Source organism: Rhinopithecus roxellana, chromosome 5 (genome assembly GCF_007565055.1).
Source record: "Rhinopithecus roxellana isolate Shanxi Qingling chromosome 5, ASM756505v1, whole genome shotgun sequence".
NCBI lineage: Eukaryota > Metazoa > Chordata > Mammalia > Primates > Cercopithecidae > Rhinopithecus > Rhinopithecus roxellana.
The window spans coordinates 15,748,533-15,772,960 of NC_044553.1; the positions used below are offsets into that span (position 1 = coordinate 15,748,533).

Here is a 24,428-nt window from a genome sequence, read left to right on the forward strand (position 1 = left end):
ACACTCTTAAAATATTTAAAAGGTTGATTGTGAACAGGAATTGGGCTTATTCTGAATGGCTCAAAGCAGTAGGGCATCAGTGAATTGTTGCAGTTATAGAGAAGCAGATTAGGTTCTATGTAAGGCACTTTTAAGTACTTAAGAGTTGCCTGAAAATGGGACAAGCTGTCTCCATAGGTAAATTCCTTCTCACTGAAAAAATTTAAGTATAATGAGAGAGCTTTTAAAGAAATTGTTTATAAACTTCCCAGATTTGTGATCTGTACATTTTCCTAGCCCCAGCCCTTTGCTCCAAAACCACATTTTGTTAAATGAACATTTATTGAGACATAACCTGTGCCTGTTACAGCCAGCAGCAGCCCCAGCTCTCACTGGCAGACCCCCAGCAGAATCAGTCTCCTGGAGCAGGCAATCTGGGAATTTCAACAGCATGAAGTCACTCCCATCCCCCAGACTTCAGAACTGCCAAGCAGCGGGTAAAACTTTGTCTCTAGTTCCTTGACATCTCCTTTTTTTGTACTCAGTGTCTACCTCCAGGTCTCTGCCCATGTTGAACCTACTCCTATGACCCCCCCATTGCAAAACCTATATCCTTGCCTTGCCTCCAAATAACCCCAAGCCAAATCCAACACCTAAGTGATTGATTCCAAGTAATTGTTACATTATCTTGTTTTATTCGTGCCAATAGATATTTGCACTTCAGGTGAGGAGTTTGGAATCCCAAAAGATCTGTATTTGGTGGAATATAGCACTCCTAATTCCATTAACGTAATTTTACTTCTTCATCCTGAACACGGGTTTGTTTAAATACACACACATACACACACACATATGTACACACCACTTGTAGGCAGGCACTCTAATTTACTGAAGTGTAAATTGGTTAAAATGCATTTTTAAGCAATTTTTGCTTAAAACTGGTGGCTTAAAATGCATTTTTTGTTTTTGTTTCCTTTTTGAGACAGGGTCTTGCTCCGTTGCCAAGCCTGGAGTACAGTGGTGCAGTCTCAGCTGACTGCAACCGCCACCTCCTGGGCTCAAGCAATCCTCCCACTTCAGCATCCCAAAAAGCTGGGACTACAGGCAGGTGCACACCCCCACACCCAGCTAATTAATTTTTTTTTTTAAGAGACAAGGTCTCACTATACTGCCCAGGCTGGTCTTGAACACCTGGGCTGTATTGATCCCCCACCTCAGCCTCCCAAAGTGTTGGAATTATAGGCATGAGACACTGTGCCCAGCCTGTTTTGTTTACAGTTTAAAAGCTACTTTACTTAGTAAAAGTAGTCTCAAAACTCTAAGTTTGGCCAAGGAGGAAAAGTCCCTATAAAGGATGGAGACCTGCCCACAGTCTTTGAGTTTTACTTTTTCTTGGAGTATATTTTGCTGAATTCCTCTGCCACCCCTACACCGGCCTCAGGGAAACCCTGCTCACGTTTCTCAGTTTTTCTAGGATATAATACTCCCATTCCCAAGTCAGAAAAATAACCCAACTGAAGGCAGCACAGTGCAGAGGGAGGAGAATGCTGAGGAGAGACAGAGGTCCAGACTCCATTCTGAAAGCTCCACTGCCAGTCACATGCCCTTGAGCCTAAGACTTGAGCTTCCCTCCCTGCTAAACGCCCCAGCAAAATCAACAAACATATTAACACCAGAAAATATAATCACCAAAGCTCACTGTGCAGTATAGATGAAAATATCATAGAAAAGGAATCGGTCTTGTAGTGTTAATGTGAGTCTTTAAAATGTTTCTTTTGTGCCGAGCAAAGAGTATTTAGAGGCCACTTGGCTTTTTAACATTTATGTTTCCTATGTTAAAGTTATAAATCAGCTTCCGTAAGCTTTTATGTTTAACTTACATAGAAATAAATTCTAACAATCACTTTAAAGAATCGTATTCACTGACTATTTGATCTTATTTGTAAGTAGTTAAGGAAACTCTTTAAACATTAGAAGAGTTATTTTATAAATTCAATATATATTCCACGTCCTTATAAAGTAATTTGGCCATTTGAGCTAACCAACAAAGCATTCCTGAATACCTAAACACCTTTATAAATCTAACAATTTATAAATAGGATGATTCAATTTCTATGTTTTCTTAAATGATCCAAGACTAATTTTAAAGGAAAGTCTCATTTCAACTCATGTGCATTTTAAATTAGAATGACAAGACTAATACAAATTCCTTAATACGAACACGTGAATACTATGTGTTGATTCTTTTAAACATTTCTATACTTCATTCTAAATTTTCTGGATATTAAAACATACTTACCCACTTTAAAATACTTATGTCCTCCCAAATGGCTGAGGAGACTCTTCTCAAGTGATTTTTTGGAAACACGTTCTCAGGGGCCCAGAGAGCGTACCCAGTAGAGATTCTGTCCCAAGGCTATTGGGCAGCTCTTCTGTGGCCCCAGGTGCCCCACTGAGCCCTGTTTTATGCGTGCTGTGTCATTACCCTCAGAATGGGCCAGCTTTACAGCCTATGACCCCTAGATTCAAGTTACACTCCATCTAATTCTTCAGCCTACACAAGGAAGTCAGAAACTCCTACCCAGGTTGCTACCCCCACTTGTTTGGATATAATTAGTCTGCTTAACAATTCATTCTATTCTGAATTCTTTTCACACTCTTCCCAGCTTCTGGGGCCACAACTCTTATAGATATTGAATGGATGAACTTCTCTTGGTGTTGCCTAACCCTGGCTACAGACCTAATGCTAAGCCAGAGGTACGCAACGGGAAAATTAACATTCAACGGAGAATGAACTTTAGATTACGATAAATGAACTTTAGGATAAATCAAACCCTAGATGAGGTGGGAGAAAAATGTTACAGAATCCATTTGGTTTATTCTTCTCTTCTATCTTATTACTTGGTAGTTTCATATGTACCATTTAATCTTGCCCTCTAAATAAGATAGTGAATCTGCGATTGTACCAACCTACATATATTTGCCTAGCTCCAAATCACGGCCCCCCTCCAAAGCCATAATGTGTATTAAGCACATATTAGGAACTCAGTGCTGTTTGGAAAAAAGAAAATAAAACTCAATAACTTTTATGCCCTCTTGAGGTAGTTCCTGGGATAAGGTGGGCAATTACTGGAGAAACAGACAGACAAGCATGAGTTGACACAGATGTGTCTTAGATTAGGACTTCAAATGACTGGGTATGATGTTTCCACTAACGAACACTGAGAGGCTGCAGGAGTAGGGAGGGACAGATTTGGAAGCCAGGCAGATTATGAACTTAGTTTTGAGTATTTTGGTTTGAGATGCCTGTGGGACACTGACTGGGCTAGTAACAGTATGAAGATGGACATGCATGTCTGGACTTTGGGAGCTCTGGGTTGGAGATATACCTGTCTTTGGGAGTAGGTTAATGGTGGTTGGAGCCATGGAATTAAGTCAAGTCACTCAAGTAGAGTACAGTGTGGGAAGAAAAGAGAGCTCAGAATAGGACCCTGAGAAGCACCATCATTTAAGGTGCAGCCACAGGAAGTGGAGCCTGCCCACAACTCTGGGAAGAAGCCAGGGTATAGAAGAATGCTGTTTGTCTCTCACTTCCAGATGTCTTCCCTGGTTATAAGCACAAGGGTGGGCAACATAGTGGTAGTGATGGGCAGAGCAGTGTGGAGGGGGCTGGAGGCTGTGGGGGAAACTACGCTTGGGGTGAGATGGTGTTGGCGTGACAGGCTACAATGAGTTCTAGTTCTAGAAAGCATAGAAGGGGACTGGGATTTTGAATTTCTGGATTCTATGCTTTCTCTGCCACTTCACGTTTCACCAAACATCCTTTCCTTACTCTGAATCACAGCCTGTGTAGGAAACTCTCTTTCCAAATATGGGAAGGGAGGCATAATAAGGAAGCAGAGATAGCTTGGGGAAGAAGAGGGGGTGTCTTGTTGAGTGTGAGTATATGTGTATGTGTGGGTGTTGTGCACACAGGTGCACATTGTTACTATGTGTTCCTCTGTATATATGTGCATATGAGGGTGTTTATGTGTGTGCCTTATGTTGGTATGTAGGTATGTATGTGTGTATATGTGTATGATATGTGTATGTTTTTCTCTCTGTGAATATCTATCATTACAAGTACAGAAATTGAGAGGAAACATTAGGAAACTTTTATGGGCTGCGCGCCACCGTTGATGCCTGTAATCCCCAGCACTTTGGGAGGTCCAGGTGGGTGGATCGCTTGAGCCCAGGAGTTTGAGACCAGCCTGGGTAACATGGTGAAACCCTGTCTTTACAAAAAAATGCAAACATTAGCCAGGTGCAGTGCTGTGCTTGTACGTGTAGTCCCAGATACTCAGGAGGCTGAGATGGGAGGATCACATGAACCCAGGATGTCGAGGCTATAATGAGCAGAGATTGGGCCACTGCACTGCAGCATGGGCGACAGAGTGAGACCTTGTGTGGAAAAAAAAACCCAAAAAACCAGTAACTGTTAAGGCAATTTGACAGAGTATTTTCTATTAATTAAATCTAGTAATAAAACAATTGGGCTTGTATTTTCTACAGTTATATTTCATTTTCTAGTAATTCATTGTACTGTATTGTACAAAAGTATTGGTCTATGGCCGATTGGATATAAAACTGCCCCTTTACCACAGTTAGTCTTCAGCAATGATTAAAACCACATCAGGATTCTTAGTAGGTCCTGATTCTGAAATTCCCCAGGGAGGGAAGTTCACTTCAGAACGCTGAGGGTCCTGCTTTGGGTCACGTAGATGAAGCATGAACTCAGGTCTTGTGCACAAACAAGGGGGTCAGGCCTCAGACCTGACTGGCATCCCAGGGCTCAGCCTGCCCTTCCTGTCACTCTACCCCTTCACATGAGAGGGGACAACCAGAGAGCCCTCAAGGGCCTGGAGGACAGAATCAAGTCAGCTTCCGAGACTGTGCCTGCTCAGGGTGCTGCTTTCCCTCTGGCCTGCAAGGCAGGTAGAGCTGATGCCTCACAGAGTTAAGTGTTTCAGAGCCTTTTCAGGGCCTCGGAATTGGAGCTCCAAACCTCTCCACTTACCCCAGGACAGTAACACACACTCCATCAGCAACAGCAGAGTCTTTATTACAGCAAGATCAGATGCATTTCTTTGCCCAACACAGGGAACACAGCAGATTCCCCTTCCTTCCTTCCCTAGATAATTACCCCTGTCTGGGATCTCCCTGAACTGTCCAGCCAGAGCCCTTCCAAGGATCTTATTTTACATTTGTAATTTTACATCCTTTTTCTTTAAGAGGGTCTTCAAAATTAGATAAGCCACAGGCCTCACCAAACCTGGATCCATCCTTGTGGGGATCCTGAGGGCTTGACTCTGGAAGGGCTGCAAAGTAAGCTACAATGAAAGGCTGAAGAGAATCTGCCCTCTTCCCTCGTCATTTGGAGTGTCTTTAAAACTCCCTAAGAAACCAAGAATATGTGAGGTTGGGTGTGTGTGAAGGAAATGGCATTTGCAACGGGGAGCAAGGATTAATAACGAACTGGAGGGAGGAAAAGCAGCAGCGTACAGTCTGCAGAGTGTGAGGTGGAATGTGGGCGCCAGGCCTTAGACAACTTTATCCAGGTGCACAGGAACAAGTGGGTACCCTGGGTCACCCTGTTGTGGAGGGTCACAGGCCACTATGTAAGGTGCATTCAGGTGCTTCTCTTTGTACCTGCAGTTTGGGTACTTCCCTGAAGTGAGCTCACACATGGTCAGGGACACAGGCCCGCTGCTCTGGTGGCAGTTTTTTTTTTTTTTGAGGCAGAGTCTCGCTCTGTCGCCCGGACTGGAGTGCAGTGGCCAGATCTCAGCTCACTGCAAGCTCCGCCTCCCGGGTTTACGCCATTCTCCTGCCTCAGCCTCCCGAGTAGCTGGGACTACAGGCGCCCGCCACCTCGCCCGGCTAGTTTTTGTATTTTTAGTAGAGATGGGGTTTCACCGTGTTAGCCAGGATGGTCTCGATCTCCTGGCCTCGTGATCCGCCCGTCTCGGCCTCCCAAAGTGCTGGGATTACAGGCTTGAGCCACCGCGCCCGGCCTCTGGTGGCAGTTTTTATGGCGATTCTTGCAGTCTATGTTGGGGGTCTGGCAGGTGGTGGCCACACTGGAGAAAGGCTGGTGCAGGAAGGTGTTGAGGTCTTTGCACCGTTTTGTGTGCTTGTTGATGTTTTTCATGGCTGAGTTGCATGCTTGAGGGCTGGGCTGCACATGCTGAGTTTTAAACCACTGAGATGAGGTCATGTCCTTGGGCTTGGCACTGACTGGGATCTCCGCCACCCACAGCCCCAGAAGCAGCAGCAGCAAGGGGCAGCATCCTGCTTTGGCCGGTGCCATCTCTCCTAAGGGGGACAGTGAAACAGAGCGGGGAGGTAGGTGGATGAATAGGTCATCATGGGGGAGGCTTGCTAGTCCTCTTAAGAATTTCACACCCTAAGTCAGTTATTGCAGGGCAATGTGTAGCCTAAGATATTTAACACCCCTGGCATTCTATTGTTTAGTACCAGCCGATAATGTGCTTTTTTGTGCCTCTAATAAACACTTATCTTGTTTACCCCCATAACAGTTTTATGTGGTATGATTACCCTTCATATATATATATATTTATATATATATATATAAATATATATATATGAATAAAATGAGGCTCAGAAAAGTTAAGAAAATTCCCTATCATCCCACGGCTAGAGTGTGTCGAATACAAAATTTAACCAGGACCTCTCAGGTTCCCTAACTCTAATTCTCCCCATACTCCCAGGTATCTTTTCTGAGACTCTGAGAAATCACAAAGAGAAACTAAATTTTTTTTCTCTTTTTTTTAGATTGAGTTTCGCTCTTGTCACCCAGGCTGGAGTGCAATGGTGCGATCTCGGCTCACTGCAACCTCCGCCTCCCAGGTTCAAGCAATTCTCCTGCCTCAGCCTCCCAAGTAGCTGGGATTACAGGCATGCGCCACCACACCCAACTAATTTTTTTTATTTTTAGTAGAGACAGGGTTTCTCCATGTTGGTCAGTCTGGTCTCGAACTCCCGACCTCAGGTGATCTACCCACCTCAGCCTCCCAAAGTGCTGGGATTACAGGCGTGAGCCACCGCGTCCAGCTAAGAGAAACTAAATCTTGAAGAAAAACATGTGAAAAGTCCATACCCCACTCTGCTGGGCTAGCTCAGGTGTCCCTGAAAGAGTTGATATTAAGGTCGTGGAGTCAAATGCATTCCTCCCCATTCTGTGGTCCAGTTTCTCACTGAAGTTAGAAAAAATGGTCACTCCTAGTGAAGGGATCACTGCTTCAGCTGGCAAAGCAGTATGGCGAGTTGGGTTCTTTCCACGCCTAACATTTTGCCCTGCTGGAGAATGTCTTGGAAGGATAGAAGGTCAGGGCTGGAAGGGACCTTAGGGATCATCTCAGTTGACTCCCTCATTTTAAAGATGAGGGAGCTTGAGTTCCTGAAGGGCAAGTGCCCTTTCCAAGGCCACCAAGTGAGTGGCAGAGCTGGGGCTAAGAGCTTCCTGATGTTCAGTCCATCCCTTTGGGCTAGTGCCAAGCTAAAAAGGGAAGAGTAAAGAGTTTCCCATAGGAGCAGAGCATAGTGAGTGTGTCTCTGTTTGTGGTTTTAGGTGGTGTGTGTACATTGCCTTAATTTCTTCAGACCCTTCTAAAAACTTTTAAGAGAAAGTCTCCTCTTAGAGCAAGAAGGTGAATTCTTTTACACTTTCCAGTCTTTGTTTCTCCTCCTTTTCAATAACAACAACAGGCCTCAGGCTGAGTCTTCAGCTGAAAACAGTATCTGGATAGAATATTTAAAAATTAGATGATATTCATTATATTTATTTTTACTTCTCTTTACGAAGTAACACTAGTATTCTTTGAAAGATGGCATTACTCCGTTTCAGTTTAAAAGAATTATTTAAAATAAATGAGTAAATGTATACTTAGCGTATTATTAGTATAATAGGGGTGGTAAGCAGAAACTGTGAAAATTGTCAGTGGTTAAAGCAAATGACTGCAGCTGGGGAACTTGCTCTGCACTGCAGTTTCTCAGGTCGGCGATAGTGTGTTGGACTCTGCTCAATCTCTCAGCCTCTGGGATTTGTGTAACTTCTCTGCCTTTGGGATAAATTGCTCTCCAAAGTGGCAAAATTCACTGAGGCTCCTAGTATCTGCATTTCTGAATGTAAAAATTCTGAGATGTTTGTCATCTCAGGCAAACATGGTGGAGGAGCCTTGTTTGCCAATAGAACTCACCTTTTCCACAGCAGGGATCTCTTCGTGCACTCCTCCCCACAAAGCAAACAAAACATTGATTTTTGAACCCAGGAAAACATTACCCAGAAAGCAGTTGACTTGAGCACCAGGGAGCAAATCTTTCCCTCCCTCTCCACTGCTCCCTCCCACCCCTGCCCCAGGAAATCATTTCTCTCTTGCAGGCCCTCAGCTGAGCCTCTCCCATTGGGATGGAAGGGTTACCAAGTGATTATTCATTAACGGTTACAGACCCAAGCTGCCAAGCTTTGAAGTGAGAGGGTGGGTATGGCACCAGGAGACCAGGGTTGGCCTAAACGTTTACTGCCAACCAAGATGACTGACCAGAGACTTTGCAAGCTCTGATTCCAATTAACTTGCAAACACGCTTTCCCTCAAGTAGGTGCTGGCCCATGCAGCTGGCCAGCCTCACTCACGGAGGCCTGGGGATGGGGTTCCTTTGATTGTGTATTTTGATCCTAGTCATTCGTCATGAGTTTTCCCCACTGCCACAGCCTCAGGGCTGTTTTATCCATTAAGCACTAGAGGCTCAGTGCTTAGAATCTGGGAGGTTTCCAAGGGCCTACAACATTTGAGACTGGGAAAAATACATTGGCTCCAATACAGGAAAAGTCAAATATAGAATCAAATAAAAAATATTTACTTACCTGCTACTAAAGTAACATGAGTTGATTTCACTTATTTTGAAATTTGGGACACATAAAAAGCTCACTACATTGGAAAACAATCTTTGGTTAGTTTTCTCATTCTGTAGGAATTCCCAAGTACCTGAAATGCAGAGGGAATGGTGCCAATCACAACTTACTTGCAGTTAAATAATTTCAAAATTAAAACTTTAAAAATCTTTTCAGATACATTTCTGCAAAAACGATATTGAATGAGGAATCTTACATATTCAATGTGGTGTGGCGAGTGGTAAAATGCCTAGGAGTATGGTAGTATAGAGTATAATATTTACCATCTACTAAAGGCAGCCAGGATAACATACACCACATTACTTATGGTTCAGGTCAGCACAGGGCTGTACAGCAGCAGCAGGAGGAAAGAGATGCTACCAACCATCATGTAATGAACATCTAAAATGTGCTCAGTGCAGTTCTAGGTTTTTGGTGGAAAATAAAGAATCTCATTTTAAAAGGTGCTTCATGAGCCATGGCGTTGTGCTTTGTGTACAACTTTTTATACAAACTATATTGTGTGTTCCACGATATTGTCCCTATTTTACAGAAAAGGAAACTAATGTTCTGGCAGGTTAAGATCCACAGATTTAGTAAGTGGCAGGGCCAGGATTTGAAATTCGGTCTGTTTGGCTCCAAAGTTCATGTTATCTTTCCTTGCCACACTGCTTTCCTGTTTGTTGATAATTCATTAACAGTTACAGATCCAAGCTGCCAGCCTTTGAAGTGACAGAGTGGGGATGGCAGCAGGAGCCCAGGGCTGGCCTAAACATTTCCTCCTCTTGTGGGCTAACAGTCACCTTGTGTGCACTGGGATGGAGATGAGCCAGTCTTGGCTCTGATTGGTAGATGGCTGTTCCCACCAGATCACAAGAGAAGAAGACTGAATGCCATCTCTAATGTCTACTATGTTCTTGACACTGAACTCAGCAGTGTGTGTGTGTGTGTGTGTGTGTGTATTTATAATCTCTTTTGTGATCAATCTATCTAAAAACATCTCCTTACTTATCTTGCAGCATCCCCATGAGATAGAAATACTTACGCTTATTTTATAGATGAGGAGACAATGTCTATGTGTGTGGGAGTTGAGTAACTTGCCCACAGCCATACAGGAGTGAGTGACAGAGCCACTTCAATCTGATTCTCAAATTTACACTCTGTACACTGTGTCAGGCTGTGCTGCAGCTTTGTTTCATTTCAGAGCCAGTTTTTACTGATCTTGTTTTTATATGGGGTTTCTGGTCACCCCTGAGAGTACAACTCAGAGTACAATCAAAGTTAAAATAGTTTAGTGGTAAGAATACTGAACCAGGGCTGGGCGTGGTGGCTCAAGCCTGTAATCCCAGCACTTTGGGTGGCCGAGACGGGCAGATCACGAGGTCAGGAGATCGAGACCATCCTGGCGAACACAGTGAAACCCCGTCTCTACTAAAAAAATACAAAAAACTAGCCGGGCGAGGTGGCGGGCGCCTGTAGTCCCAGCTACTCGGGAGACTGAGGCAGGAGAATGACGTAAACCCGGGAGGCGGAGCTTGCAGTGAGCTAAGATCCGGCCACTGCACTCCAGCCTGGGCGACACAGCGAGACTCCATCTCAAAAAAAAAAAAAAAAAAAAAAAAAAAGAATACTGAACCAGACATGAATAGCCCTAAATTCTGGTCCCACCTCTGTCACTAATTAGCTGCATGACCTTGGGCAAGGCACTTCACTAGCTTACATGGACCCAGTTTCATAGAATATCAAAGCAGGAAGGCACTTCCAAGTTCATCGAATCTTAGCTCTTGCTCTAATGAGAAGAGTATTTTTTTTTCTTTTTTTAAGGCAGGGTCTCACTCTGTCACTCAGGCTGGAGTGCAGTGGCATGATCATGGCTCCCTGTAGTTTCTATATCCCGGGCTCAGGTGATCCTCCTATGTCAGCCTCCTGAGTAGCTGAGACTACAGGCCTACACCACCACGTGTGGCTACTTTTTCTTTCTTCCTTCCTTCCTTCCTTCCTTCCTTCCTTCCTTCCTTCCTTCCTTCCTTCCTTCCTTTCTTTCTTTTCTTTTTTCTTCTTTTTTTTTTGAGACAGAGTCTTGCTCTGTCACCCAGGCTAGACTGCAGTGGCGAGATCTCAGCTCATTGCAAACTCTGCCTCCTGGGTTCACGTGATTCTCCTGCCTCAGTCTCCTGAGTAGCTGTGATTACAGACACCTGCCACTGTGCTGGGCTAATTTTTGTATTTTTTAGTAGAGACGGGGTTTCACCATCTTGGCCAGGCTGGTCTCGAACTCCTGACCTCATGATCCACCCGCCTCAGCCTCCCAAACTGCTGGGATTACAGGCATGACAGGCATGAGCCACCGCGCCTGGCCAGCGTGCAGCTAATTTTTCTATTTTTTGTAGGGATGGGTTTTGCCACGTTGCCAGGGCTGGTCTCAAACTCCTGGACTCAAGTGATCCACTCACCTCAGCCTCCCAAAGTGCTGAGATTACAGGTGTGAGCCAATGCACCTGGCAATAACATTACCAACAGATGGTTTTTGGGATTGAATACCTTCAGGGACATGAATCTTCACTACCTACCAGTTACATCAGGCACCCAGTTCTGTTGTCTGAGAATTCCACTTTTCTCAAAACCCGATTATCCCCTTGTAAGGACCCTGTTTCTGTTTTTGGCACTTCCAGTTGAAAATATTGGTCTCCTTTGACTTTTTCTAATCTTTCATCCCCATATCAATTAGTAGGCTAACAGACTGAATACCTAGCATGGTCAAAGCATGGGGGCACTTGAGTCAGTTAGTTCTTGGTTCTCTTGTATATATTTCTCTCCCTTTCCACTGCCTGTCTGGATGACTCTTACGACTTTCTAACTGCCTCCTTGCCTACCCTTTCTCCTGAGTTTTTTTTTTTTTTTTTTTTTTTTGAGACGGAGTCTCGCTCTGTCGCCCAGGCTGGAGTGCAGTGGCCGGATCTCAGCTCACTGCAAGCTCCGCCTCCCGGGGTTACCGCCATTCTCCTGCCTCAGCCTCCCAGTAGCTGGGACTACAGGCGCCCGCCACCTCGCCCGGCTAGTTTTTTGTATTTTTTAGTAGAGACGGGGTTTCACAGTGTTAGCCAGGATGGTCTCGATCTCCTGACCTCGTGATCCGCCCGCCTCGGCCTCCCAAAGTGCTGGGATTACAGGCTTGAGCCACCGCGCCTGGCCTTCTCCTGAGTTTAATTGAGCATGTGTAATAATGTTGGATGGATCTTGTCAAAATATTCTTTTCCTGCATCATTTCTCTAAAGAACATCTGTTTATCTCCAGTGGTTCTCTTGCATGCAAGGTAGCATCTAGCCTTCCCAGCCTGGAATCAAAGCCTTCTCCTACTCACTTGGAGTCCAGTCTACCCATCCCTTATGAGTGGCCTCCTCGTCTTCCTTCTGAACACAAACTATTCTAACCAAATTCTATCCTAATAGCCCGATTTTCCTTTTCTCTCCAGCACATGTTTTGCTGTCTTCAACTTTGCTTCTGTGTTTCCCTCTTGCCTGCGAGTCCACCCTCAAATATTATCCACCCTTTAGAACTCATCTTGACCATATTATCTTGCTCATGATCACATTTACGAACCTTCCCATACAACTCATAACCCCCTTTAGCATTAACTGTTTCATAGTATCACTCATTTAGGTTCTAAATCATGTACTACCTTGTTTTGCTATTTAACTCTTTCATCCAGTAAGAGCATCCAGTCTTCCCAACTAGACGGTAAACTTGTGGGACAGGAATCAGTTCTTTCGGTGCTTCTCTGTCTTCATAGTGCCAGGCACATGGCTAGCTCACAAGAGTACTCAGTAACCGTGTGTTGAACTCAGTCATCACTCTGGTCCTCTCAGTCTCCTTACTATTTATAACACAAGGAATTTCCGCTGAAAAATTTCTAAAATGCCCCCTGGTTCTGACACTTGTGTGACACAAGAAAAAACACCAGAGGACTAGTAAGTAGCCAGCACCTTATTAGAATGTAAGGAGAGGCCTAATAGTAGACTCTGAAGGCGACTTGAAAGAATGGGAGCAGAGAATAAGCAACTATCCCCCAAAGACCCATTCTTTCAGGATACCCCAGGAGGGGTGAGCGAGGGTGCCAGAGAAGTTTGCCTGGGTTGCTGGCCTGAAGGACAGCAGCACCATGAGGGTAGTCTTTGAACTATAAGCACCACCCCCATAGGGTTTTTCAAGCTTCAACCTTCAAACAGCTTCCTGGTGGTGAGAGACCTGTGGTCTGGACCCTGGTTTATGGCTCTGAGAAGCAGAGCTCCATCACATAGAATCCAGTAGCCACACTCCTTTTGGGAAGCCCTGCTGTGTTTCCAGTGGCTAACCCTGTCTCCTGCCAGGTCCACTTTTCTTTTCTGTGTAGCTCTTTGAGGCCTTCCTAGGGTAGCCATTTGCACTATGAACTTGTCTCTGTGGGTGGACTGTCTCTCTTTGTTCCTCACTCCTGGATTCATCTTCATGAGGGAGAGGATGTTGTCTTTAACCCAACCAGAGCTGAGGCATATGGCTCCCTGGATACGCCAGCTCCCCTCATAGGCTGGATGCCTTCCTAAGACCTCTGACTTACCACAACAAGCCTGCATGCAGCCTTCAGCCCTCCTAGGAGTGACAAGGGCCACAATGATAAAAACAATCATAGTTAACATTTACTAAGGATTTTCTACATTCCAGTCACTGTTCCAAGTGCTCTCTGTCTATTTTCTCATTTTTCAGCATGAAAAGGAGCTTTCCAATGCATTAACCTCATGACTATCCTATCTTCCTCAACCAGTTCTTGAAAAGAAACACTGGTCAGAGATAGAAACTCACAAAGAGCAAGTTAAGGAAAACATTAAAGCCAGTGTACTGCTACCCCTGATGGAACACAGATGTGTGCAGAGGGTACACAGTTGCAAGATAAATGTCTTCTTTACTATTTTACTAAAACTATCTTTTTTTGGGGGGGTGGGGAGTAATTTAAGGCATTATTTTTACAGAAAATAACATTGTATGATAGAAAAATTCAAATGAATTACATTTAAAAAATTTTAAATATTTTCACTTTGAAATAATTTAAAATGTATATAAAAGTTTCAGAAAGCGTACACAAAGCCCCCCTATATGCTTCACCCAGTTCCCCAATTATTAGCATTTCTGAGCTATTTGAGAACAAGTTACAGACATGATGCTCATTATCCCTTAACACTTCAGTGACTATGTCCTAATTACAAGTACTCTTGCATGCATAACCACACGACAGCCACCAAAACGAAGAAATTGACATTGATCCATTATTATTATTACCACAAATGAAATTTTAAGATAGCATGTAAAACACTCATCTGCACTACTATTTTATAAATATTAGTTAAGCAAAAGAAGAAGACTTCAGAGAAAGCTGAAGCTTGTTGGGCACTCCTTTGGGTGTTTTAGTTAATCTTCTGCTGTGGTTACTAGCACTTCAGGGGAAATTCTGGGAACCATTGCTCTGCAGGTTCTAGTTGTACATGAAGATCCTGTTCTGGATATGCCAATTTCAAGGGTAAAAAGTGATAACCCTTACCAAAGATAAATGCTTGGGATATCTCAGGCCCACCTGGAGCTCCACCAAACAGGATCTCTGTAATGTTTTCACCCTGGTCCCGAATAGCAGATGGGAGGTCCAGGCCCTTTTTCTTGTTGCGTATCCTTATTTACGTTTCCAGCAGCCAATGGCATGGCCAGGGACATGCTTGACTAGTTTGCCATCAATTCCTCATGTACTATTTTTTTTTTCCATCTCAATGACACAATATGAGCATTCAGGTGAAGGTCAGAAATGCAACATGTCAGGATTATGGGCACTAAATACTCTTTTGGATGAACATGCTTTTGTCTCAAATCCAGGGGTCTGCCCATTTGCAAATTGATTTGTCAGTCCATGTATGGTTTGATCCTGAAAGATATCTGGGCCGGGCGCGGTGGCTCACACATGTAATTCCAGCACTTTGAGAGGCTGAAGCGGGCAGATCACGAAGTCAGGGGTTCAAGACCAGCCTGACCAACATGGTGAAACCTCATCTCTACTAAAAATACAAAAATTAGCTGGGCGTGGTGGTGCATTCCTGTAATCTCAGCTATTCAGGAGGCCGAGGTAGGCGAATCGCTTGAACCTGGGAGTCGGAGGTTGCAGTGAATCAAGACTGCACTCTAGCCTGGGCGACAGAGCAAGACTCCGTCTCATAAAAAAAAAAAAAGAAAAGGCCGGGCGCGGTGGCTCAAGCCTGTAATCCCAGCACTTTGGGAGGCCGAGACGGGCGGATCACGAGGTCAGGAGATCGAGACCATCCTGGCTAACACGGTGAAACCCCGTCTCTACTAAAAAATACAAAAAACTAGCCGGGCGACGTGGCGGGCGCCTGTAGTCCCAGCTACTTGGGAGGCTGAGGCAGGAGAATGGCGTAAACCCAGGAGGCGGGGCTTGCAGTGAGCTGAGATCCGGCCATTGCACTCCAGCCTGGGCGGCAGAGCGAGACTCCGTCTCAAAAAAAAAAAAAAAAAAGAAAGAAGAAAAAAAAAGAAAGATATCTGAGATCCATTTGATATTATTAGTTGGAGTGTCACTTTGGAAATATCACAGGGCTCGTTCAGAAAAGCCCAAGTTCTTTGCCTAAATTATTTATGTAATCTTGGGCAAGGTGTTTAAGTCCTCAGGGTCTTATTTTGCTCATTTGCAACATGAGGAAGACAGCACTAGAAGATCTCCGAGAACACTGGCCAAGATTTCTTGCAGCATTATAATGTTGTGATTATCTACTGAGAGAGCCCTAAAGCCATGGAGATAGGAAATTTCGTCTTGTGCTAAATGCCATGACCCAAGCAGGAATTTGTACTAATTCACACCACAGTTAATGTTTTAAATGTGTCAATTCAACTAAGTTTCTATCAAAAAACCATAGAAAGTAATGACCACGATGTTTTTCTGCTATAACCAATCCACCGGACATGAGTCACAGGCATTGGTGGAGGTTTTGAATGATGGAAAATGAACCAGAAAATTAAGCTGAATCAGAGGGTGGGAAAAATAGAAGGGGTTTCCACGATGGAGGTGAGGGGACAGTAAGCCTTCCTAAGGACTAATTTAAATATCTCAGGAGGGGAAGTTGGAAATGTCACTAGAGCCCTGTCTCCATCAATTGCTGCAGTAATCAAATTCTTTGGATAGGAGGGAATACAGAGGCACCCTCAAAAGTTAGTGGTCCTAAGTCCTCCAACTTATTTTCACATCATTGGATTCATAAATTCACAGAGGTTGGAGATCAGAAAAACCTCCCTCAAGTAATCTTAAAAGAAATTCTCCAAAGCCCCCTTTTTCTTCTCATTCAACTCGAAGTACCCATCCATTCCTCCCAAATTACTTTATCTAGAGAAATTAATACATATTGTCCTTTTTGTCTGACCTTAAACCTTACCTTATCTACTCTTGGCTAGGAGCTATTTGGCAAGAGGCGGATGAGGAGGAGTTTGGCCTCCCTTGTTTAAATACTTTGTTCTTCTGTCACGGAAGTCAAGCCTGCTCCATTCATCACAGGTTTGGCCACTCAACATTTGACACCACAATGATAAATAGAAATGCTAACACTACTCAAACTTTCCCTACATGCTAGTCACTGTACTAAGCGCTTTATATGTATTGTTACTTTTAATCCACATTATACTCTTGTGAAGTGGTAGTGAAGATCCATGTCCCTGAAGGTATTCAAGCCCAAAACCATCTGTTGGTAGCATTATTGCCAGGCACATTGGCTCTCACCTGTAATCTCGGCACTTTGGGAGCCCGAAGAGAGTAGATCGCTTGAGCTCAGGAGTTTGAGACCAGCTTACATAGATGGGGACACTCCCACCTCCCTAAACTAAGAGGCCTTGTATCACAGTATGTATTTTCATCACGAGCACACATTTTTCTTTACATGTTCTCTTATGAACTGTGGACTTCTTACAAGATCTCATTAGCAATGTGGGCTTTCTCGTGTCCCTGTAGCTCCATGGATTTTCCCAAGCTTACTGGTTTTGGAGTCTTGCACAGGTAAGCATCCTGGTAAGAGCTATAACTGCTCTTCTTTTTGCCCACTTATGGTGGGCTGGGGGTAGGGGGAGGACATTAGAATGAGGCTCTGAAGTCTTTGAAGCACTTTTGGAAGCCCAGTTGTGCAGGTACCTGGAAGAAGTGTGATGAAATGAGCTGAAGCTCTCCCAAGGAGAAGAGAAGGCTCCCTGGATGTTGTTGCTACTGGTATGTTTTTTGGTACCATAGCTCAAGGGTTATCCCCCAGAGCCCCAGACACTATGAAGAGGGCCAAAGGGTCCTGATCTTAAGGGCAGGGTGTAGGCAGAGGAAATCCCTGGAGCTGAGGATCCTTCTCTTCACAGTGATTCTGTTGGCCCTCTTCATGGCGTCTAGAGCTCATTTACTTCAGTGTGTGGAGACTTCTGGGAACCAGAGTCATGTAGAAAAGTCTCCTCCCCAGTCTACCTCAAATAGTCTCCCTCCTAGGAGAGCCAGCTCATCTATCTCCAGTTCTTGGGTTACTTTCTTTACTGAACTCCATTTCCACTCCTTCACTCCATGTTGAAACAATTCTCTTTAAGTCCATCTGCACAAGACTGGGCAAAGCTCCCCTGGACACCATCCTCCTCTCTCCAAGCTCCCAGCCCCAGCAACAGAAATATCTCATAATTAAGCAGTCTCCTTTTCCTATTATTCAGCTTTCAAGTAGCAATGCATCACAGTTCAGCCAGACTTGATATTTGGCCCAACATATTATCTTCTTGTAGCACAGCGTTGGCTTTTGGAAGGCTGAATAGCCGAATTCCGATTTCATCACTATTCCTGGCATCCTTTAACTTGGCTGTGATCAAGATCACACGAAGGATTGAGTGACTGTTAAATCTAATCAGGTAGGGCACCAGTAATGAGAATAGGCCAGGCCATTTGGATTTATTGTTAATATTTGAATAGTTACTTCCAAATATTGGTGAGTATTCTAGATGTAACCTGGAGTGAAATTTTCCTTGTGAACTTAAAAAAATTATTATATTGAAAGTCTACCAGCCAGTATAAATGAATATTTATTATTTATTATTTTAAGAAAGATGTTATTAATGGTTGTGAAAGCTTATATATGAAACAATTATTTAAAATTTCTACATGGTTAAAAAATAGGAAATTAGTTCACAGGTAATATGAATAATAGGAGAGAGTGTGTTGGCGAGAGAATTTTAGGAAGAACCTTATGTCCCTTGATCAACAATGGTTTGAACTGTGCAAGTCCACTTACATTCCAATTTTCGTCTGCTTCTGCCATCCCTGAGACAGCAAGACCAACCCCTCCTCTTGCTTCTCCTCCTCAGCCTCCTTAACGTGAAGACAATGAGGATGAAGACTTTTATGATGAGCCTCTTCCACTATAGGAATGGTAAATATATTTTTTCTTCTTTACGATTTTCTTAATGACAGCTTTCTTTTCTCTATCTTACTTTATTATAGGAATATGGTACATAATACATATAGCATACAAGAGATATGTTAACTGAATGTTTATGTTATTGGTAAGGCTTCAGGTGATCAATAGGCCATTAGTAGTTAAGTTTTGAGGGAGTCAAAGGTTATACTTGGATTTTCGACTGCACAGTAGGCACCCTTAACCTCTATGTTGTTCAAAAGCCAACTGTACCTTCTGAGACCAAGGTATGTATGTATGTATGTATTTATTTTGAGACAAGCTCTCATTCTGTTACCCAGGCTGGAGTGCAGTGGTGCCCAGGCTGGAGTGTTACCCAGGCTGGAGTGCAGATCATGGCTCACCGCAGCCTCGACCTTCTGGGCTCAAGAGATCCACCACCTCAGCCTCTGGAGTAGCAGGGACTACAGGCATGTGTCACCACACCCAGCTAATTTTTGTATTTTTTGTAGAGATGGGGTATCACCATGTTGCCCAGGCTGTTCTCAAACTCCTGGGCTCAAGTAATCTGCTCTGGTTAGGCCTCCCAAAGTGCTAGGATTACAGGTGAGAGCCACTGTGCCTGGCTGAGCCCAATGTATTTACAACAATTTAATAAACAGCACAAGTAGTATTTAATTTAACAAATAGTACAAAACAGAACAATAGAAATTAGATTACATCATAATTCTATCTATGGTTTAATTATGTCATAATCTTTTTAGAATTGGTTGGTGTGTTATCATTTACTATGTAAATAAAATAATCCCAGAAGAAGTACACATATTTGAAAGAGTTTTTGGAAATGGAGATAAAGCTTACATAAAATACGCAAGTCTTTTTTTTTAAATTTATTTTTATTACCACTTGCCGCCTCTTGAAACAAATCTTAAGTGTGCAGTTCAATGAGTTTTCACATAGGAAACATATCCAGACCAAGAATAGAATATTTCCAGGTCCTCAGAAGGCTCCCCCATGCCCCTTTACAGTTGGTACTTCCCCAAGACTACAACTATTCTGACCTCTATCGACACAGGTTACTTCAGAACTTTCTAGTTATTTAATGCTATTTAGGTCATGAGTCTTTCAAGAAAAAGTTTTATTTGGAAATTCTTCTTATTTTGGGTGGATGTATTGAAGGCATAATTTTTAGCCACTTAAAATTTTGTGAGGAGAATGTCTCTGAAACCATATTATACATAGAAAGATCATCAATAAAGATAGAGTTGTGAAAAAAGAATAAAATGAAGAAAAAAATCGGCTGCCCCCAAGTATCTTGCTTTTCTATGCACCGCAAGTGAAAATCATCTCTTTAGAATGGTAAATGTAGTATAGTGACCGCAAGAGTTCAGAACAAATTCAGATTTTGGAAAAACTTCAGATTTATTCAAGAATCTCAGAAGCCATTCGATGATGGCAATGTTCTGTTTCCAGGTAGTAGTTATTTTTATACTCAGTCGTTTGGCTGTGGCGGCCAACTCATTAACTTATTGGCCCTCATTCTGTTAGAACTGTTCAATGATCTGCTCTCCTTTCTTTTAATCATCCTTTCCCTACCTTCTCTCCTTATCATCTCAGACAACCTGGCTGCCTCGCGGGACTCTGCCTGCGGGCTTGTTCTCTAACCCACTCATGATCATCACTTTGGCAGAAGAAAGTCTCTGGGGAGACCTTAGTGAGGGTGTTTGCCTTGGTCTGAGTGTTTTCCAAAGATGGAGATTGCTACTACTAGTTATCACGATCTAATACCTATCAGTCCTTGGGGCTGACAGGAGTTCCATAGATATCATTTCCACATCTTTACCTGGAATCCTATTTGGCAGGTAGGATTCCTCTCATTTTGCTGTAGAGAAACAGACCAGCCAATTGCTCAAGGTCATGTAGACGGGAGTCAGGATTTACACCTGATTCTGTCTGGCTCCAAAGCTTACTCTGACTCTGGTCAGTAGTGTAAAAGCACAGTAGTTGATAGGGAGGGACAGGTAGAGTGGAATCCTCATGAGGGTTGGGAATGTCTTATAATGAATTTGGGTTTGAAATAGGGCGGGCATGGGATACAATGCAGCTTGTTTGGGACTGAGATAAAGGAAGAAAGAAGGGGATGGTGCTGGTCAGGCAATGCTGGAGAGACCATCAGGACTGGCCAATACCAAGCCATACCTTCTCCAGTTCCACTCACCAGAGCAGGAGAAATGGTATCTGTAGCCCAGGGGGACAGGGAAATGGCATTTTCGCATCTCAACTCCTCAGGCCTGGGCAGACTGCCAGAGTGGAGAGCCAGGGAAGCAACGAGGCAGGGGAGATCATTATCAGGAGGAAGGAAGCTCTGGCAGCTCCCACCAGCCTGTTTGTGACAAGCAGGCTCAGGGCCACGGAAGTCCTTTAAGGTCAAAGGAAATGTGATCCTGGATCTAGGGGATGAAGCTGAGACACTCCCTTTACCTTATGTCTTCAGGCCAAGGGGATCCAGCCAGAGCCAGGCCCAGGGCCTAGGTTAGAAGAGCAGTGGTCTAGAGAAGTGGGAGGGGCAGTTAGAGAGAAAGAGAGAGAAGGAATAAGATGCCAGAGCACCTTATAAACAATCTCTTGGCTAGAGAGGTAATGATCTTTATTGCAGCCAACACAGAGTAACTGGCTCTTCAGAGCACCCATTTCTTCATGGGTGAACTCTCACCTAGTTCTCCTCTTGCCCCTGTAACGGTGTCTTCTTTGTTGCCCAACTGGTAGAGTAGAAAGTACACTATATTTAGAGTAACGAGACCTAGGTTCGAGTCCAGGTTCTGCTACTAACTAATTAGACAAGCTCTTTAATTAATTAAGCTTTCTAAAATCTCCATTTCCTCATCCATAAAGAAGGCATACAATCCCTGTCAAGTCTATGTCACAGGGGATTAGAGGATTCACGTGGAAGCTCTACACAAATATGAAGTGGTATTTATTTATATTTTTCTTTGCTTCAGGTCACCTCACTGCCACGTCAGAGCTGGGGAAGACTTCTAGTTCAGGAACAGAAACAGCTGTGTCCACAAATCCCATATGCCCCTTTTCCATTTATTTCCTCCCCTTGTCATGCTGCCATAATGCCAGGGGGCAGGGGAGACATGTGCAAAGGCATAGACCAGGGAACACACAGCCCTGAGCTTGCTCAGCCCCTTTCTTGGGGATAGGCATCTGGGGAAATGGCAACAAAAAGATGAAAGGCCATCCCTCTAGAGCTCAGCTCACCAGAGTGTCAGCTTCAGCCTCCCAGCAGAGGCTGAACCAGGAAGAGCCCCAGGAGATGAGGGGAAGAGAATGCTCTGGGTGTAGGGGAGTGGTGCAGAGGGCTGGAGAGGGAATTGAGGCTCAGCAAGGCAGTCTGGAAACCTAAAGGACTCTGTCCAAGTGCACAGGAACCAGGTGGAATTGCTGAGAGTCTTTTTTCTGGGGAGGCTTACAGGCCACTATGTAAGACTTGTTCTGGTGCTTCTCTTTGTACCTGCAGTTCGGGTACTTCCCTGAGGTGAGCTCACACATGGTCAGGGACACGGGCCCATGGCTCTGGTGGCAGTTTTTATCGCCATTCTTGCAGGCTCTGTTGGAGGTCTGGCAGGTGGTGGCCACACTGGAGAAAGGCTGGTGCAGGAAGGTGTTGAGGTCTTTGCACCGTTTTGTGTGCTTGTTGATGTTTTTCATGGCTGAGTTGCATGCTTGAGGGCTGGGCTGCACGTGCTGAATTTTAAACCACTGAGATGGGGTCATGCCCTTGGGTTTGGCACTGACTGGGATCTCTGCCACCCACAGCCCGAGCAGCAGAAGCAGCAGAAGGGGGCAGAATCCTGCTCTGGCCGGTGCCATCTCTCCTAGTGGGGAGCAGTCAGAATGGAGGGCAGGGGTCGCTGGGACAGAGGTGTTCAGTCGAGAAATTAGTCCTCCTATACTTGCTCATATGAGATAATCACCCATCTCCCTACTCGGTTGTCTCCTTTCCTCACTGTGTCTCATCTCTGCCTCTTCTTCTGTGTGTCCACATCCGCTGCAGTCCCAACACCAACTCTGTGGCCCCATCTCTCATCTTGTATTTCTGCTCCCTTCATTCTGTCCCTGTTGCCTGTCACTCTTTGTCCTCTCCCCTTTCCCTCAAATCTCATCTCTTTTGTGTCTCCATGTTCCTGTGTCCCCATTCCCATCTCGTCTGTGTTCCCATTCTTTTTCATTTTTTTTTGCCTCCATCCCCAACGTCACTCTCCCCTTTCCCCAATGCGTGTCCCCATCTCCCCTAAATCCAGTCCCTCCTTTAACCATTTTATCACTCACTCGAGTGTACTGTCAGGATCAGAGCCCATCCCTCCTTCTCTGTCCTCACTCCTCCCCAGATCCTGCTGCAGCCTCACCTTTGCGTTTGGTCTTCGTGCTGTCACTCCTGCTCAGTGGGCTGAGGCGGTGTCCACACACTGCTAGGTTGTCAGATCTCTGAGGGCCTCTTCTCACTCCTGAACTCCTTAAGAGCTGGCCTGGGCTGTGCTGCGTCTGTTTGGAGGCGGGCTGGGGAGCATCACTGGATCAGGAAATGAATCAGGTTCATGCCTCTCCACTTACATGTCCCAAATACGTGGACACCTAAGGATGTCTGTACCTGCCTAAACATGTTCAGCAATGAGGAAGCTTGAATCGTCACATTCAAAGACTATATTTGTCCCCTGGCCACATGGTTCTAATGACTCTTTAATAGAGCACCTGATCCAGGTGTCAACTGAAATCAATTTCAGGAAGAGTTGTCATTTATATCCTCTCATATACACCTCTGGTCCATGATCCTGGGAAGAGTCAATCACTTGTGATGTTAAGAGTTGCTTCTTCTCTGACCTGAGGTACAGATCGAACAGCCTAGAAAGACGCTTTGTCTGATTCCTTGTCTTCTGGAGATACTGCTTATCTTTCGGAGGAGATGGAAGAGACACGAGGGAGGTGGGTGAATCATCACTGTCACGATGCCCGGCACCATCCCCAACAGCAAAGTCATTCCACAATGATTCATGGGCCTCTCTAGTTCCAGGTACCAACCAAGGCCACGTGACTTTACCTGGAGAAGGCCGCCAACACCTCTCCATTTCACTTGTTCCCTCCCTTTTTTATTGAAAGTTACGAAACTTTAATACTTCCCAAATATTTGTGTTTAAAATGCTATTGGTGTTGCTGCTCTCAACATCCTGCCTCAGTACTCCTTCACTTTGTATGTCCTGTTCCTTGTGGTGGTGACGGCTGTGTGCAGCGTCTGGGTCAGTGCTACTCTGGGGGCTCCTGTGAGCTTGGAATATGACACTCAGGAGAACCGAGACGCCAAGACAGAGAAGCATCACCCTCTGTGGGTGAGAAGGCCTGTGAAACTGAGATGAGTAGTATTTTTGTTTTCAGAATTTACCTGTAAGTAGTAGGTAATCTCAGAATCTTGGGCATGATTCATTCATGTAGTCAACAAATATTTATCGAGCACCTACTAAATGTCTAGGTACTTGGGATATATCACTGAACAAAAAAGGCAAAAATGGCCAGGTACGGTGGGCCACACCTATAATCCCAGTACTTTGGGAGGCCACGGCAGGAGGATTGCCTAAGGCCACGAGTTCAAGACCAGCCTGGGCAATGTGACGAAACTCTGTCTCTACAAAAAATTTGAAAAATTAGCCAGGCATGGTGGTGCGTGCCTGTGGTCCCAGCTGCTCCAGAGGCTGAGGCTGGGAGGATTGCTTGAGCTTTGGAGATAAAATCTGCATTGAAAAATCATGATTGCACCACTGCACTCCAGCCTGGGGGAGACCCTGTCTCATAAAACAAACAAACAAACAAACAACAAAAACAAACAATGACAAAAGTCCCTGCCTTTGTGTAGCTTACATTCCATTGGAGAAAGACAGTAAAAACAAAATGTATACTTTGCTCAAAGTGATAATTGCTAGGGAAAAAAGTAGGACAGTACAGGGCTTGGCAGTCAGTAATTTTATGTAAGATGGTTGAAATCGCTGACTCTGGGGCAG

The 24,428-nt window shown here is 44.5% G+C and overlaps 3 protein-coding genes across 3 annotated transcripts in view; 1 reads left to right on the forward strand and 2 right to left on the reverse strand.

Annotated features, from left to right (window-relative positions):
- The first annotated feature begins 359 nt into the window (after positions 1-359).
- The window catches only part of RNASE13 (ribonuclease A family member 13 (inactive)), a 32,075-nt gene continuing 8,006 nt past the window's right edge, over positions 360-24,428 (forward strand). The window contains exons 1-2 of the mRNA XM_030930609.1: positions 360-476; positions 18,326-18,390. Coding sequence (XP_030786469.1) covers positions 18,388-18,390 — 3 coding nt within the window. The 5' untranslated portion in view covers positions 360-476; positions 18,326-18,387. The remainder of the gene's footprint in view (positions 477-18,325; positions 18,391-24,428) is intronic.
- On the reverse strand, positions 5,391-6,394 carry RNASE8 (ribonuclease A family member 8). The gene is made up of 2 exons (XM_010355895.2): positions 6,033-6,394; positions 5,391-5,727 (listed from the first exon to the last, which is right to left on the reverse strand). Exons 1-2 carry the CDS (start codon positions 6,326-6,328, stop codon positions 5,559-5,561), a joined length of 465 nt encoding a protein of 154 aa, XP_010354197.1. The 5' UTR covers positions 6,329-6,394; the 3' UTR covers positions 5,391-5,558.
- RNASE7 (ribonuclease A family member 7) lies at positions 21,001-23,005 on the reverse strand. The gene is made up of 2 exons (XM_010355896.2): positions 22,788-23,005; positions 21,001-22,292 (listed from the first exon to the last, which is right to left on the reverse strand). Exon 2 carries the CDS (start codon positions 22,249-22,251, stop codon positions 21,781-21,783), a length of 471 nt encoding a protein of 156 aa, XP_010354198.2. The 5' UTR covers positions 22,252-22,292; positions 22,788-23,005; the 3' UTR covers positions 21,001-21,780.

Excerpts from the sequence above, each read along its gene's own strand:
- RNASE7 (XM_010355896.2), bottom strand. The coding sequence starts at position 22,251 with ATGGCACCGGCCAGAGCAGGATTCTGCCCCCTTCTGCTGCTTCTGCTG.
- RNASE8 (XM_010355895.2), bottom strand. The coding sequence starts at position 6,328 with ATGGCACCGGCCAAAGCAGGATGCTGCCCCTTGCTGCTGCTGCTTCTG. Across the intron at positions 5,728-6,032 it reads CATAAAAACTGCCACCAGAG|CAGCGGGCCTGTGTCCCTGA; the intron begins GCCGGGCGCGGT and ends CTGCCACCAGAG.